This window comes from Thermobia domestica, chromosome 1, assembly GCF_964235325.1.
Source record: "Thermobia domestica chromosome 1, izTheDome1.hap1.1, whole genome shotgun sequence".
Lineage (NCBI taxonomy): Eukaryota > Metazoa > Arthropoda > Insecta > Zygentoma > Lepismatidae > Thermobia > Thermobia domestica.
This window is the reverse complement of record NC_137454.1, coordinates 329,416,726-329,435,365: the sequence shown is the minus strand read 5'-3', so window position 1 is coordinate 329,435,365 and position 18,640 is coordinate 329,416,726. Positions and strand designations below refer to the sequence as shown.

The 18,640-nt window shown below is 35.9% G+C and overlaps 1 protein-coding gene across 1 annotated transcript in view; it reads left to right on the top strand.

Annotated features, from left to right (window-relative positions):
• Window positions 1–18,640, top strand: part of LOC145667976 (uncharacterized) — a 208,475-nt gene that overhangs the window by 31,499 nt on the left and 158,336 nt on the right. Inside the window, exon 4 of the mRNA XM_081735403.1 lies at window positions 4,715–4,850. Coding sequence (XP_081591529.1) covers window positions 4,715–4,850 — 136 coding nt within the window. The remainder of the gene's footprint in view (window positions 1–4,714; window positions 4,851–18,640) is intronic.

The following is an 18,640-nucleotide window of genomic DNA, read 5'->3' as shown; positions in this document are numbered from 1 at the left end:
TGAGAGCTGGATTACAGGATCACGTCATTACACCCTGCAAAATAAGAATATAGAGTAAGTAATATATATATATATATATATATATATATATATATATATATATATATATATATATATATATATATATATATATATATATATATATATATATATATATATACTGGGTGGTTGAGAAGGAATGTCACATAATTTGTGAGGTGATTCTACATGTAAAAATAAACAAATAAAGTCCTATGAACACGTGTCCGATTTTCGATCGTTATGGAACTGGAACAGATTGAGACTACGCACATCCATGAATGATTATGAAGACAAGTGTGAATATTACTTACCGAAATGCTGTGTAGACGCTGTGGTGGACAGAATAATGGTGGAACAGATGACTGATCCATCCTACAAGAACTGTGGAGATTCTCTAACAGATGGCAGCACTGTTACGTCGCACCGAGGCAACAGCTACAAGACTGTCTAGTGTGTAATCGTGTGTTGGATCAGTGAGCAGTCGTGAGGTCATATGCACGTTGTGCTTCAGTGTTGTTTAGTTGAGCAAGTCTCCGTAATGGCAGTGCCCGTGCAGCTGTGACAGAATTCCAGAGACGTTTCCCTAATCGACGAACCCCTGTGACATGGAATTTTCCAGGGCTTTTCAAATATTACGTGAATCCGGAACACATAATATCAGAACGTGAGGCTATCCAGTCAATTGAGGAAAGATCAGACATACACTTTTGCGATGGTACAACGGAATCCGACCACCGTACACAGCGCATTAGCCGTCAGCTCGATAGTCCACACACGCGAGTGTGGTCTACGTTATATTCCATGTGCAGCCCGTACAACATCTGTATCCAGGTGAGACAGTAAGCAGACAACAAATTTTGTGAATGGTCGGCTGTTCACAGAGACGTCGTGCAATACACTTTATTTACAAATGAGGTTACATTTACATGCAATGGTATCATGAACGCTAGCAATTCTCATACATGGGCGATGTAGAATAAACATGATACTAGGGAAACAAGATTTTAAGTTAGGTTCTCGATGAACGTCTGGTGTGGTAAGATCGATGATTTGGTGATAGGGCCTGGGTTCCTGCCAAATCGCATGGTAGCCAGAGCATCTCACATTTTCTGATAGAAGACCTACCCGCACTTTTGGAAAGCGGCGACGGCAAATTTAGCTACAACATGATGGAATACCGATTCATTGTACTAAACAAGTATTCCAGTATCTGAATAACACATTTCCTCAACGGTAAATTTGTCGTGGCGGACCATTAACTGATCTCCCAGATCACCTGACCTAACCCCATTAGACTTCTGTTTATGAGGCTGCTTAAAAGGGGATGTGTATTCTACGAAGATGCAAACACGTAAAGAACTTGTTGCTTTCATCACTGTTGCTGTTGCCCGCATTTAAAGCCCGTCTATAAGATGTTCGATGTGCAATACAACACACCCTCCAACGAGTTGACAAGTGCATTGAGATGAGTGAGGTACTTTTGAACACCTCTTGTAGGACTGATCAGGCATCTGTTCCACCATTATTCTGTCCACCACAGCGTCTACACATCATTTCGGTAAGTAATATTCACACTTGTCTTCATAATCATTCATGGATGTGTGTAGTCTGAATCTGTTCCAGTTCCATAACGATCGAAAATCGGACACATGTTCATAGGGCTTTTCCGATTCATTTTCACATGTAGAATCACCTAACAAATCATGTGACATTCCTCCTGAATCACCCTGTAGAAAACAAAAACTGATATTCCTCCAAAACCAGTTCGTTATTTGCACCGAAATTGGTTTCGGTTTTCTCAAAAAACTGTTTCGGGTTTTCGCCGAAACCGAAAAAGAAGCAAAAAAGTTTTCGATAGAAAACCGAACCGGTCGGTATTTCTACCTATTATTAACGTATGATAAATATTTAATTATGTGCAATAGTTTCACCGATGAGGAAATGTGTTCAAGCAATGCCTATAATTATTCCAGAAATGTTGTAGCTTGTGTTTAGGTTGACGGTAGAGAGATGGCAACTCTCTGCTTGGATATGAAGGGCGGTCATGTCTAATTGCTGTGATTTCGTTGACTTGCAGTGTCTTCTTTTATATTATGAACACTTCACTTGAATTCAATTGTTCCTTCCCAGAAATGGTTAGGGACTTCTCGGGCACACTATATATATATATATACACAGTAAGTTATATTCAATGAAATAAAGACCAAATACAGTATATGAGGTTAGTCCTTATTTTCCGACTTCCAAGGTCTTTTGACTCTCATCTCATCAACTGGTTCCATATCAGACCAAAGTATCCCACGAGAAAAATTAGCTCAAATGCATAATATTAAACCGTGCCCCAAGTGACATCAAATTTTGAATACATTTACAATATGAGGCGTACATATCTTTTAAGGATTGGAATGGCTAGTGGGAGAGACACCGTATCTTGATAGGAGTAATAAAGGTATCACCGCATTTGTTATTGTATCACACCGATCATCTTGAATTTCGCCATTTTGGATCAAAGCCCAGAATTTTTCATAGGAAGAGGGTCACATTTTTGGGGGATTGTTTTGCATCAAACACACACCTGACATTTTTTCGAACTTATCTCTAATTGCTTAATAGTTATTACCTTAATAATATCTGTTCATTAATTTACAAGGTTCTTTTGTCTTGTGTATATAGTGAATGCATTTAAAATGTGAGGTCGCTTCGGGTACCATTCAATATTTCAATTGAGCTATTTTTCTCATGGGTTATTTGGGTTACTTTGGTCTGATATGGAACTATTTTAGGGCGTGAGACTCAAAAAAATAAAAGGAAAATAAATTCGGAAGGCGAAAAATAAGGACCATTCTAATACACAGGGAGGACCAAAGTAAGTATACACCCTTGCATTGATCAGCATAACATTCTAGCTTATAGGTTTATTTGCTTTGGCTGTTTCGAGTTTAAGATATAAGTAAAAACACATTAAGAACGAATGATGAAGAAACTAAGTCTACCTGATGGATAACAGGAAGAAATTATATAAAAAGCAATGAGCTGATCAGTACGGGACTGTATACCTACTTTTGAGCCACCCTGTATATAAAAGCTTCAACATGTTTACGAAAGTTATAATGCAACATTCTTTTCAGTGGATAATCAATTCATTTTCCTAGCTTTCACTATTTGTACTCTAAGCATCAGAGATTGTTCTTGAGCTAAAAAAAAAAAAAAAAAAAAAAAAAAAAAAAGACTGTGTTTCGCGAAAATTCTAAAACATTTGTAAATCAGTGGTTTCCAGCCTTGGAGCGTAAAGTGCGACCAACAGAATGCAAGCTATTGATAGCTACGAAGTCAGGCATTCAGCAGAAGTATGGGTAGCTCAGGCTACGAATGTGACTGTATATTCGTCATTGCAAATATTATGAATGTTTGTAATATTGTAATAGCCCTCTTTCTCCCCTTTAAGATGGGAATTTTCAACAAACACATGTCCACTTGTTTGTAATTTAGGTTTCATATACCAAGTTTTATCTTTCTAATTGAATTCAAGTTACTCAATTTTTGGCATTAATTCTGACTCCTTGCTACCCCGAAGTATAAAAATTTTAATTAAATTGAGATGATAAGTGCCCAGTTTCAGTAGTAACTGTATTCCAAAATCTAATTTTAAATGTTTCAGTCGTTCTCCCATCATTCGATCACACAAGCTTCCGTTTTTATATATAAGATACACAATAGAAGGTACATTCATCTGTCATAGAGATAGGCTTCTTTTAACCTCTTACCGGGACACAATCTCCTTACATTGATCTTTTCTTGCACACTTTATGCTAAGCAATCATTAAATGCATTGTACGAGCGAAAACAGAAATAAGACTAACTAATAAATTTAGAGTATAAACCTACTAATGCACAAATCACCTCTCAAAAGTACGGTACATCACATTATCAAGATTATCTTCTCATTTATTTACCTTCAACTACAATGTTCTCGGATGCTTCACAATCCCCAAAGTTAACTATTAACATTTGCATATCATTCAAAGTGCAACCATAACTCAAATCACTGTATCATCCAAACATTATTTAAAAAAAAAAAAACTGTAAATTTACAATAGTATTTAGTAAATCTTATTAAAATACTTTTCAGATTACATTAAAATAACATATCCACTCCCAACACTAATATTCAAGGACGCAGATCCTTTGGTGGAGCCCCCCCCCCTAACGCTCAAGTAGGCCCATATTTTTATGAATATGTATTTTATATGTATTTCTATTGTTATATGTATTTTTTATGAATGTACAACATTTTGCATAATTTGAATTCAACTTGTCTTAAAATCCTCATATATGCTTTCTTAGATCCTTGTCTACAATCAAACACATCTGAATGCCCCTCCCCCAAGTTACAGAGAAATCGGTGCCCTTCCTAACATTCTACTTAATTTTGGTTCTTGGATAATAATTACTATTATATTATCTCATTTTATTAATCATATAATAATTAGACTGGAGCTTAAAGATGTATATTTCTATGTAGATATTCTCTCTATCACAACTTAATTCTGTATAACACAGTCACTTGAAAAGTTTGTTAAATATTTCTCCAATTATAATTACTGTTTTCAATTTTTTTTTTTTTCACATACATAGTATTTTCACATCCCTGATTCAGGTATCTCCCAATGCTTATTGTAATATTTTATTGCAGTACCTCCATGACCGTACTGGTAAATGCTCCGTCAAAGTTACGTTTCGGAACTCAAAGTCAAGCCCGCAGTTTTTAATGCATGAAATTTTATTCGACACAAGCATAAATTACAGAAGCGTACCGAAACTACTTAAACGTAAGTAAAATATTTTTCCTTTAATGTTATTCATTATTTTTATATAGAAGCACAGGAAAATTAACTTCTTGTATTTTTGGTCTATATTATGCTCCTTTCTGTAGTATACTGCCCATAACAAATAAAAATATCAACTAAAAGGTCTGAACAAGATGCAACAAAATGGAACTACTTTGATTCCTACTATCTGAAAGTAGGAACACATCTCAGTATAAATTTAAAATAATAATTATTCGAGCTTCTAATATATAGAGAACGATCATTTGCCTGTTGTGCTGCCTGCTAAAATGTTGGTTTGCAAAACATTCTATTGCGAAACATTCTCTCTTAACGAAATATTACCTTGAGGGGAAAAAAAGCAGACTAAAGTATTCGAAAATAAAACCCTAAGGCGAATATTTGGACCCAAGTGGATTTTAATGGGAAATGACATAAATTTCATAACGAGGAACTTCACAATCTATACTGTTTACCTAACATTATTAAAATCATTCAATCTAGAGGTCCCAGGTGGGAAGATTGTGTAACTAGAATGGAAAAAAACAGAAAATCTTTAAAAACTTTAACAGGAAATTCTATCGGAAAAAGACCATTAGGAAGCCCTAGGCGCAGTGGAAGGACAATATTAAGATGGATCTCACGAAAATGGGAATACAAGTAAAAACTGGATCCAGTTGGCTAAGACCAAGAGTCAATGAAGAGCTTTTGTGAATGTGGCTCTGAATCTCCAAGTTCCATAGGGAATAGACTTAGTTAGTTAGTTTCAATTTTTCTGTCATCAATTTTTTCCTGAAGCGATACTTAAATACACTGATTATAATAGAGTTAAGAATATCCCTTATACGAAGATCATCACGGTGCCAAAAGTCACAACTGTGCTGAATGCAATGTTTACAAACCCTGTTAGCGTCAAAACAGTCAGAAGAGAACTCCACAAGCGTGGTATTTACAACAGATCTGCAATTCCCAAACCATTCGTGACTGTTGACCGTGCTGCTATACAGAGACAGTGGTGCAACATCCTTGAAAAACCGGACAATGAAGCAGTGGAAGACTGTCATCTGGTCGAATGAGTCTTCCTTTACATTGTTTTCAGCTGCTGGCCGAATTTACGTGTGGAGAACGCCAGCACAAGCGTACGATACAGATTGTGTGTTACCAAGAGTGAAGCATGGTGGTAATTCAGTAATGATTTGAGCAACCATATCCCGGTATTCTATCTTACTCATCATCACTCTGCATGGATACGTCTCTTCGTAGGACTACGTAACCGTTTTGAGTGACAAGTTGCATCTCATGGTGCAGACTTAGTTCCTAGATGGTAATGACGTGTTTCAAGATGACAGAGTCCCTGTTCATACAGTTCACACTGCCCAGGACTGATTTGATGAGCACGAAGATGAAGTGTCTTATCTGCCATAGCCTCCATAATCACCAGACCTCAATATCATTGATCTCTTGTGGTGGGTTGCGGAGACCAAGGTGTTAGTCGCTAGCCACGACCGTCGTCTGTACAACAACTTGCAGCTGCTTTGATGGAAGAATGGTACAACATCCCTTTGACAATTATACACGACCTGTATTTCTCCATTCCCTGTAGACAGCAAGCCGTTCTGCGTGCCAAAGGTGGCCCTACTCGCTATTAATAAAGGTAATGTACGATTTTTCATATGTTTCCATATTTTTGTACAGTCCCTGTATCTTTGCAGGATAAGTTTACTGCTGACTGTAGTGTCTGTAGAGAGCATGTAACTAATAGTTCGAAATTCTTGGTAAAACCTACCGAGTGTGCTTGTTTGTGCAAATGCTTTGTGTGTGTATCACTGTTTGCCTCTTCAATGCCAGAATGCGTGTTGTTCAGTCAATGTAGTCTCCCCTTCCTCTTCTGCTAACACCTGTTCATTCCCGAGAACATTCGATGATTTTGGAACGGACTGAAGTGGTGGAGGGAATTAAGACAGTGGTAATAAGCTTTGAAATATGCAGGTGGTCGGAAAAATTCAGTGTGAGTTCGCACTTGTCATTAGAGATGCAAAAAAGCCGGCTTTTTTGAATCGATCGTTTTTTTTTTCACATAAAAAGTCGGCTATTTTGGGGAAAAAAACGAGAATTTTGGAAATTTTGGCTTTTTTTCATTTTCATGATTTTTCTATCTAAATAGCTTTCTTATAGTATATTCTATAGTTAGATAAGAATTCCATGACCCAAATACGATATTTCGCTCTGAAATTCACCATCAAGATGGATGGAGCACATGTTTTACGAATTAAAGCTAACATGAAGAATGTAGCATTTGAGGGCAATTTTAGAGGCTATTTAACTTTATTTTAACTTTTGAGTTATCGACATCTTTTTTCTTCTCTAGATCATTTTAGTTTGTCATCCGTGTTTCATTTCTAAGAGCTTTTAGTACTCTAGCTTCTAGCGCAAAAGTTAAACCTGCCCGTTTTTCTATTTATCCGTCAAAGCGTACGTTTTTCAATATATCCGTCAAACCGTACTTCCACATTTCAGTTACACTGTAGCTGTAAAGTGATTTAGCAATAATTTTCCGGACACAACCTTGAATACCAATTTATACAAATAATCAGTAGCGGATTTAGAAAAGTACTTTAGGAGGGGTTTTTCTGATTGTTTCGTTTACTAAAAAGTCCTAATTTTATTTGGGAAGTGCTTGAAGTTTATGAGTACAGGCATAACTAATATTTCGTTTCGTTCATATGTTTAGCAATAATCTTCCGGATACAACCTTAAAAATCATTTTATACTGAGAATCAGTAGCGGATTTAGAAAAGTACTTTAGGAGGGGTTTTTCTGATTGTTTCGTTTCCTAAAAAGTCCTCATTTTATTTGGGAGGTGCTTGAAGTTTATGAGTACGGGCATAACTAATATTTCGTTTCGTTTATATATTTAGCAATAATCTTCCGGATACAACCTTAAAAATAACTTTATACTGAGAATCAGTGGCGGATTTACAAAAGTATTTTGGGAAGGTTTTTTCTTACTAATGTTTAGTTTTTCTAAACATTCGTAATTTTTATTTGACGGGAGCTTAAAGTTTATGAGTAAAGGCATAACTAATATGCATAGATAATTCGTTTGTTTTAGACATTCCTTAACTTTGGGGAACGGGCTTCAGTCCGAAAGACCGACCCCCTAACCTTCGCAAAACCGTCACTGCTGGTAATTAGTAATAATAACGATTTAAAAACAATAAGAAAGGAAGTCGGCCAACTCACAGACACGCACTATTTCTACGTTCACAGATGGAATGAAGAAAAGCTTTGTCAGAATGGTCGAATGCTGGGTTGAATCCCGGACTTCCCGATAGAAGCGCAAAAGCTAACCACTCAGTCATGTTTGTTGTGCAGTTGTATTTAGCTTAACTTAGATATATTCCGTAGTCCTTTTTTTTTTGGGGGGGGGGAGAGTTCTGTAATGATATGTTGAATCCCTCTTGTTAAAAATTCAGAAAACTTAAGGATTGGGTAAACCGTGATGGTAGTTATGTAAAACTTAACTGTAGAATTTCAAGAATATACAGAACCAAAAGCTCTAGATGTGCAGGCTTTAAGTGTATCATATAAATCTAAGTATTTCTCTTGTTTTATTTTAATTTTATTTTGTTTCAAAAAGAGGGTATGGAATATTTTGAAGTAAAAATACTACATACTATTCTGCTAGGTATTTGTATATTTTTTAAAAAGAAGTGTTTACTTTTAGGGTTGGCTGGTTTACACCAACTTTTTTTTTTTAATAACTGGTTTAAACCAAAAAAATAAAAAGAATGAAAAATGCGAATAGTGTGAACTTCATGGTGACGTTTCCAGATATCAAACCACCTGCAATAGTTTTATTTCCCTTTCACCTTATAATCAAGGTGTCCCATGTTCAATTCTCGGTCGAACCACAACCCTTCTTCTTTCATGCGTAAACAAAGTAGCGGTTCGGATGTAACTTTAAGCGAAAGTCTTCTCCTTGATAACCTCGGTATTTCGTAAGGATGTTAAGCCTAAACATACGAAACGAAACCAAATTGTATATTTCTGCATGCGTAAATGTCTGTTGTTTTATAAAGAAGCCAAGATTGCTTAAATATATTGATAGAAATTGACTAAATTTATCGATTGCCTACGTAGCTTCCAATATTAGCTTGGATTGGACTTTCAATGATATCTACGTACTAAATTTATAATTTAATACCTCAGTTTTAGCGTACTGATTATGATACGTTGACCTTTAAATTTTACATGCAAAGCAATAACAGGATTTTCCCGTTATTGTCTTACATTTCAAGTAATGACGGGATTTTCCCGATGGCTAGGGCGGGAGATTCTCAATTTAAGAAATTTACTGACCGGACTTCTTTAAGCTTATTGGAGTTCTTCCGGCATAACCCCGCTGTTGCATAATAACACCAAGGCGAAATAAACTTATTTCTGTGAACATGTAATATAAATACATAAAGCAAAAAATCTAAATCAAAAAAGCCTGGTTTAAACCAAAAAAGCCTAGTTTAAACATCCCCCCCAAAACGGGTTTTTGACATTTTCAAAAACAACCATGGTTCTTGCCAACTCTGCTTACTTTTGTATATAGAAGGTTAAAAAATTCTATACATAAAAAATTCAGTGAGTGCGGGATATACTCCATACAAATATTCACCTTTGTAAGACTAGTTCCGTGCCCAAACAGATATTTGTGTAGCCGGTCGGAGTGGTTACACGTAGACCTATGCGCCAATTTGCCATAGATAAAAAAATAATAATGGTAAATTACTATAATTACACCTGAATTAACTTTAGACTTTAAAGCTTATCTGAGCAAAATTTCAATCTGTATGTTTGTTTTAGTATATTCACCTATTTGGAAATCAAGCCTTTTCTTAAATACTAACCTGAAAAGATGGAGTTCACCACTATAGGTGTATAATAAAGACTTCTATAGATGTCGTACAAAAGGTACTGATATTCATCGCCAGATTGTTGGGACAGTGTCCTTGCTTACTCTACTGTCTGAAAGTCCGTCAGTGAATTCATGAGGAGGGAGAGCTCAACTGAAGATCTGCCTGAGTCCGGATGCTCAATTTGTTAATTACCTCAAGAAAACATGACTGCCGTCGAGGTCCTAGACATTGAGGACAGAATCGTTGAGGATATCTCTAACCTTACAGAATTCTCTCATTGCATCGTGGACAGAATTTTGACAAACTGCTTGAAGTTGTCAGGGTCGGTCCATGTTAGGTCTCTCGACAGCAGGACGAAGGGAAGGTGGTCTCCGGATAAGAAGAAATCGAAGTGATACCCTCACTCATTCTGCTCTCAAGAAATACGAGTATAGTCCCAGTGACCCCTGTACGTTCCAAAAACTGATGCGTTTATTGCGAGGTACACGTTTCAGTTCAGAAGTGCCTATGGAAGTGACATTTACCAATCTGTAAAACACACCTCACAAAACGACTTGTCAGGTGCTTTTAATAGTGAGATTCGGAAATTGAAATGTATGTAGTAATGAACGGGAATCATATCGGAAATGGACAAATATATGACTTGAAAATATGAAAACTGCACGTAATATTTGTGTGTTGAACACTCTTGATAACATGTTCGAGATTTTTCACTTGTATTATATTGAAGTCACTACAATCTATGAACTTCTTGTTGAGTACTAGTTTGGGGCCAGATATATGAATTCTTAGTGGGTGTTTTTAAATTCGTTTCTACCTCTACAGATATTTCTGTGATGCATGTAGGATCAATATTTTCCACAGTAGTATTACATCGTATCCAAATTTGAGGTGTAAAAGATGGAAGAAGATATCTTAATCTAAAACACCTTTCAATATGGACCTCGTATACCTGTAATCCAATTTCTTTTATGATCCACAATATTGTAATGTGTGGTCGGGTATAAAATAAAAAGAAAATCTGGCCCATCAGTTTCTCTGTGAGCATCATCTTCAATCACAGAGAAACTGATGAACAATCAAGATGCATTAACACGAAACTGAAGAAAACTGAAATTTGCATATATTCGTTTCATAAATTTACAATGTTCAAGGTGAAAAGAGTAAAGATAGGTTACATAAAGCGTTAATGGAAGCTATCTCATTTTCCCGACTAATAAAGAATAATTTAAAAACTGTGTATTTTAGTGTATATATCTATATATATCTACATATCTATCTCTCTATCTATCTATCTATCTATCTATCTATCTATCTATCTATCTATCTATCTATATATATATATATATATATAGATATATATATATATATATATATGTGGTGGTGTATGGAAAGAAAGTGAAAGAGAAATTAGAGAAATGTACATTATTTCTATTAATTTGTTTTTAATTAAATAGAATGTAATCGTCAAAGTAGTTGAGGAAAATATCACCTTTCATATCCTTTTTTCGACTTATTTTTAGTACCTTTAATCTCCCTTCTTTGCTACAAAAACTGCCTCTAAAAATCCGCATAAAGTAATCCTGACTATGGTACATGGATTGCAGTGTCCTGGTTTCTTTTCTGAAGTCAATAGTTTCCCGACAGTCTATTGAGTTCTTTGTAATTCAAGTTTGAATCTCGTAAAGTCGTCCGAGTAAATCTCTTATGCAACACATTAAACACGTTATTGGTGTTTACGAACATTCAATTATCAATTTCTTTTCTTTCCATAAAGCGTACTTAATTCACCACTAAAATGTCGCATGGTTTTACAGTCGCGTGTAGAACAGACGTCACTAAATTCTAAGTTAGCCTATAATGATTAGTGGCTTTGTTCGGCGTGTCGCATGTCAAATGTGATGCCATGAACTGTTTACATCTTGACAAAGTCGTTATTGGTGCGCTTTGCTTTATTTTGTTTATTCGTCTTCAACACTTGAATTGCGTGTCATACCTAGCAGCAACTAACAATTGAAGTATCTGCAAGAATATGTTGTTTACTTGATACATTTGGAACGTTTACAGTAAATCTAAGAAAAGAGTGTTATACTTGCAAAGTCATCGTCATCATCAAAAGTATTCTGCCATTATTGGCAGGTTACTTGCTGCAACTGAGAAACTTCCATGCTCTACAGTCTTCCGATAACATCTTCTGTCTTCACGTACGATTTTTCTGTTTTGATATCGTCCATTAATTGTAGTCTCCTTCGTCCCCTCCCTCTGTTTCCTGCTGCTATACCATCTAGCACGTCTCTCATGATGCAATTCCTTCTTAGCCAATGTTCCAACCAGTTTCTCTTTCTCTTCTTAATAATATACCTATTTAAAATTGTTATTTTTCCTCCACCATTTCTAACACCCTCTCATTTGTTTTCGCTCGATCCAGCTAATTCTTTCCATTCTTCTCCATGTCCACATTTCGAAAGCTTCGAGTTGTTTTTCATCATTTTTTGTCCATGTTTTCTACCTATACAGTACAATATTCCACACGAAACATTTTATGAGTCTTTTTCTTAACACTTTATTCAAGGTCCCACAAAATAGTATTTCCTTTTTCCTAAAGGCTTCTCTCGTCATTCCTATCCTTGCTTTTATTTCACATTCACATTTCATGTCACTACTAATAATATTATACAGGTATCGAAAACTAGTCACCTGTTCAATTTTCTTCCCTCCTACGTCTATATTTGACACCGACCTCTTCGTTTCAATCACCATGGTTTTTGTCTTTCGTAACTTTTATTTTCATCCCATATTCCTCACAGCCCTTCCTCAAGTTTTTTAACATCCTATTGATTTTCTCTTCAGATTCTGCCACAAGCGCCATTTCATCTGCAAACTGTATACACCTAAACATCCTACATCCTATTGAATTTCCGTCTTCATTTTGTAGGCTCTCTTTCACTATCTCTTCTAGATAGAACATGAAAAGTAATAAACAGAAAAAAGCAATTGTCTTGTCAAGGGCTACTGATTGGTAACATTACTGTTGCCAGAGAAAGGAGACAAGATGAGAAAGAAAATTTTATTTCTTCTCGTCTCGTAAAGTTTGAAGAAGTAGAGTCTCGTTTCGATTATTGAAGAGTTATTTCTTGTCTCGGCTCTATTATCGGAAAGCCTTTCTCGTCTCATCTTGTTTTGTAAACGTATGTATATACAAAATTGATATGTCCTTAACTTCATCTTGAAGTTATCGGAATTCTTCCGTGGCACAAGAGGGTCCGTAAAGCATGGTACGTACTACATTTAAATCATATTCATTATTGGAATATACGTATTATGTAATGCTTATCTTTAATCGTTCATAGATAAGCTACTTTTTATTGGGTTCGTAAAATCACGTTATCAATTTATAGTTTTATACTATGAATCATGTAACACACACACACACACAAAAAAAAAAAAAAAAAAACAGTGGTTGAGATATAAGACTTATGTGAACTAGTATTGCCCATGAGATTCATGAATTTCTTCGTCTTGCCTTGATTTTTGTCTCTTATTCAAAACAAAAAGTTCCGTTTTTTTGTCTTGTCCCAAATTTAACAAAGCACTTCTCGTCTAATGGACATACGTACATTATTAAAGTGACTGAATGTGCCACATGGTCTTGTTCGATTAGACGTTTCATTCTAATCATTTAAAGGGATACATCTCAGTCTGTGTATCACGCAAATATTTTCGCTATCTACGCTGTCTGCCTGCCTGATGACAAAAGACTATTGTGACGTGTATATTAAAGCTTCACAATTGCTACTTAAACAATGTATTGTACCAATATTGATTTACACTAGCCTCTCGCTAATCCGGACCTCAGTAGTCCGGCCTCTCAGTAAACCTGCGCACATCCAACCAAAAACACGTGCACAATGAATTATCGTGCGCATGCGCAACAATGCTTTATATATTCGAAATTGTAGCATTCTTTACAATTCGGTTGCGTGATAAAGCATGCCACCGTCCGTATCATCATTGTGACCGTTAAAAACTAGGGAAATGTTTCACACTGAGCGATACTACTGAAAAACTAAATTTTTTTGTGAAAATTAATGTATATTTGGATTTAATAAAGTATATCCTCTATGTTTTAAGATTATATCCTTCGATTTAATAAAGTACAGTGCACTATATTCCCTATGTTTTCAAAATAAATAAAAAACCAAATAAATAAATAAATCAAATAAATGTCAGACACTCAATAATCCGTCACTTCCGCTAATCTGGCACCCATATGTGCCAGGAATGGCCGGATTAGCGAGAGTCTAGTGTGTATCTAAATGGATAGTGGTTGGCGCGATGGCTCAGTGGTAGAGCGCTTACCTCTGGTGCGTGGAGAGCCTGGTTCAATTCCAGGCTAAGCAACATTGTGGTGGACAACATCGTGTGCATGATTTTTCTCTGGGCATTACAGTTTCCTCCCACATTCTCATTCCACCAATTCTCCAATTGTCATTAACTTACCTTAATCATACATCTCCCTTAGCCAAGGGACATAATTGTTGGACGTTAAACGGAAAGATTTCATTTTAAACATATAGTAAAGACACTGAATGAACATGAAGATCCTTTGCTGTTTATTACACTATGCAACACTCATTTTGTCCTTGTCTTATAATAGTGATTTCCTGTGTTGTTACCTTAAAAGTAACTAGGGATAGTGTATTTTTTCCATGAAACTTCGCTTATGTAATTAGTAGCATCGAAAATATGGAATTTGTCATATATTAATTAATTTATATGCGCATCTTAAAACGTTTGATGAGCTAAGTTGCATTTAAATTTGACTGAAGAACCTGCCAACACTGAGAGATTCGAGATAGAATCCACATGCATTGGGCAGAGTGTTTTAAGGCTATTTGTAAGGATTTAAAGGTATATGTATATACAGAGTGGCCCAAAAGTAGGTATTGCATTAATAAAGTATAACATTCTAATTTATGGGTGTATTTGCTTCGTCTCTTCCGAGCTTAAGATGTAAGTAAAAACACATTAAGGACAAATAATAAAGAAACTAAGTCTGCCTGATGGATAACAATAAGAAATGATATAAAATGCAATGAGCTGGTCAGTACGGTACTATATACCTACTTTTGAGCCGCCTTCTATATTTATAAGAATAGAATATCCTATTATAGGCTACTGCAATTGTGTCACAGCATGCCTTTCTTATTAAACATTGCAGATATGAACTACAAATAGACAACTCTACCATCCTAACGAAACAGATTTGAATCATCTTATTCGAGATCTAAGTCTGAGTAAAACTGGTGGGTAAAATAGTGGAATAATTAATAAATCAGTAAACGCAACAGCTCAAAGGAGACGGCACGAACAGTTTTCCAAATTTTTTGTATGAAAGCTGGATTGTGCTTATAACTGTTTATGCTTTACAGATACCCTGCATTTTGAAACAGTGGCGTTTGTTTATAGACAGCTCGTCTAGAAGTCTCAAGGCTGTGCATCTGCACAATGGGAATAAGCACCTGTCTATTCCTGTGATTCATTCCGTCTCTATGAAGGAAGACTAACAGCTTGAAGACCTTATTAGACAATTTAGAGTATATAAAATATGGGTTGCAAGTAATAGGGGACTTCAAAATTATTGCCTTACTCATGAGTTTGCAGAGCGGTTTCACCAAATTCCCGTGTTACCTTTGTTTGTGACACAGTAGTCACGCCGAGGCCCACTACCGGGGGAAGTACTGGCCACAACGGGTGGAATATACTGTGAGGACACATAACGTAAAATACGAGCCACTTGTGGACCTTAAAATGGTATTGTTACCATCTCTACACATTAAACTTGGCATTATCAGGCAATTTGTGAAAGCTTTGGATAGAGATTTTGACACATTCAAGTTTTTACAAGACATATTTCTGCAGCTATCTCGTGCTAAGATAGAGGCTGGAGTGTTTATAGAACAGCAAGTGATGATAATAATCCAGTCTTTGAGTTCTCCACGCTGCTGAGATTGAAAAAGAAGCCTAGAACAGCTGTGTGGCAGTCGTTGAGTGTTTCTTAGGAAATTACATAGCTGAAAATTATGTGAAACTTGTAAACATGGTGACGAACTATGGCGAAACGGGTTGTAGGATGTCACTTAAGTTACATGTTCTTGCCTCTCATCTGGACAGTTTTAAGGAAAATATGGGTACAGAGGAGCAAGGTGAGCGCTTTCACCCAAACATTATGATATTATTTCGAACGCGGTTACCAAGGACAATATAACGAAGACATGATGAGGAACTACATCTGGGGCTAATTCATGAAAATGATTATACGCACCAACGAAAATGTAGGAAAATGACACATTTCTAAGGTATAGACAGGTACACATGGATATTTATCATGGTCGCACGAAGGGGACAGAGAGGGGCCGGGTCCATCTGGCTCACGACAATGTATACGTAATATCGCAAACCATGTATATTAAATACCAGAAATATCAAACGTAATATACCATGGAGATGCCGCTCCCATAAAAAATCCTTTGGCGCCCCTAATATCTATGTACCCAAGTTATGTATGTAAGTAGTCTACTCTGTTGATGTTATTATAGGGGTGTTGAGGAACTTACTACCAAACTCCTTTAATCAATTAAAAGCAATGTCTAATACATTTCATTTATTTGTTTCTGCAAACAAATCGATCTTAAAGTTACAAAAGCGAAATTTCATGAGAATTATGCACATTTTCGTAAATGTTCAATGAATATGACTAAGGAATCAACAATGGCAACCGAAAGACAACATTAAAAAAAAAAAAAAAAGTGTTGCATAGTGTTACAGTAAACCTTCGTTAACACGAATTCCAAGGGACTGAAAAATCAGGAGTTCGTGTTAAAAAAATTCGTGTTAACCGAGGATCCAAATTTTATTATTCGAATACATTTTCTCCACATACGCACTACAGTATACAGACAATACATATAACTACAGTATATTATGTATGTCATAGATAACACTAAAGATGGTATCGAGATGAGACTGAGTAGTCTCGGTCTTGTCTCGATTTCGAAAAGCACGTCTCGGTTCCAAATTCGAGACGAGACCAAATCTATTCTCCGTCTTGATACCATCCACAGAATGATATCAAGACGAGACTGAGACAGTTTCGGTCTCGTCTCAATTTCGAAAAGCACGGCTCGGTCTCAAATTCGAGACGAGATCGAGATCGAGACTAGTTTCGGTCTCGATACCACCCTCAAGTGAAAACACTACAGTAAGTTTATTATCATATCTCCGAAGATTTTTTTTAAAAAGTTTACATTGCTACTATGTCCATCAATCCTCTTTATAACATCAGTTTGGAATAACACAGAACATAGAAGGTCAAGTGGTGGAAACAGCAAGCATAAGTGCCCTCCGCAAATGGAATTTATACACAGAAAATCAAGGTCAAGTTATAAAATTGACAACTCCGCTGGCAGGGTGGGTACCGCTAGTAATGGAAAGGTATTTATGACTGCTGTCACCAGTTTGCAGTTACAGGGGATTGAAGATTTTTGTCTCGAGCTGTCGCCAGCTCGTCTACCAAGCACCTACATTTTCAGCGCTTGACGGAGGACAGAATCAACACCTCATAAGAGAGGAAAGATACCTGTTCCTGGTTTTTCTCTTACTTACAAGGCAATTTTCGTCTGTATAAATATTGTATGACAAAAACTGATCTGGAATGAAATCTAAAATAAGAAAAATGATCTTAAAAAAAGGATTGAAAGTTCGTGTTAAATGAAAATATTTACTGACTCAAGGGATTAAAAATTAGTTCGTAATTCGTGCTAACCGAAATTCGTGTTAACCGATAAAACTTTCTATAACATAACGTACAGCGATGCCGGGGCCGAAATTTTGTTCGTCCTAACCGAGTGTTCGGCTTAAGCGAGTTCGTGTTAACGAGGTTATACTGTATTAGGAGAAGGATTGTGACCATCTTAACCTACTGCAGTACTTTCTATCCCTTTCCTTAAGGCAAGATCCTATTTTTACACAAAATTTCACACCACATGCTTCACTGATATTAAATATTACTAAACATAAATTCTATTGTAACGAAGATGATTAAACTTTTATAGTAGATTTCCCCAATATACTACATTAAACAACCTCTTTTACAGGTCAAAACTTAAATTGGTTTGACACTCGATACAAATTTGTTTTATGCCGGGTCACATGGACGACAAATTTACGTGGATTTCCTCATCCAACATTCTCAATCTTCATATTTAATTGTTTTCGCATTAATCATACCTAGGGCAACCAATTTTATGCTTTATACAGCTGTATATTATGCTTTATTTTTCCTTACATTATGCTTTATTATGCTTTTTTCCTAAATTATGCCTTAATATGCTGTCTCTTTAATTACACTTGATTTTTACTAATTTCCAGTACACATTTGTTTTATTTTGCTCGTTCTTATTACACAAGCATCAATAAACGTACACAATATGAAACTATGCATTTTTCCCACTAAAAATTACATCAATACTACCTCATGTTGTACAGTTTTTCTTAAGCGGTGTTTCGAAGAAGAAACATGTAGGTACACAGTAGACTTCTTCTCATATTTAAAGAAATCAGTAAGAGTATAAAATAGATTATCGCCTTCTACTCTCTGAAATTGTATATACTCTTGATTTTGGCATCTTGGAATAAGCACAACCAGTCGTTCTTTCAGAAAAAATGTTCCGGGGGGGTGCTGCTGGTACTATTCTATTTATTACAGCGTTGCCAGACTCACAGCTCAGAATTATTCCAAACCTGATCGAAATTATGCTAGATTCGGTCAAATTATGCTAGATCCTCACAATTACTAACTCAGGAGTTTTAAAAGAAAAAAAA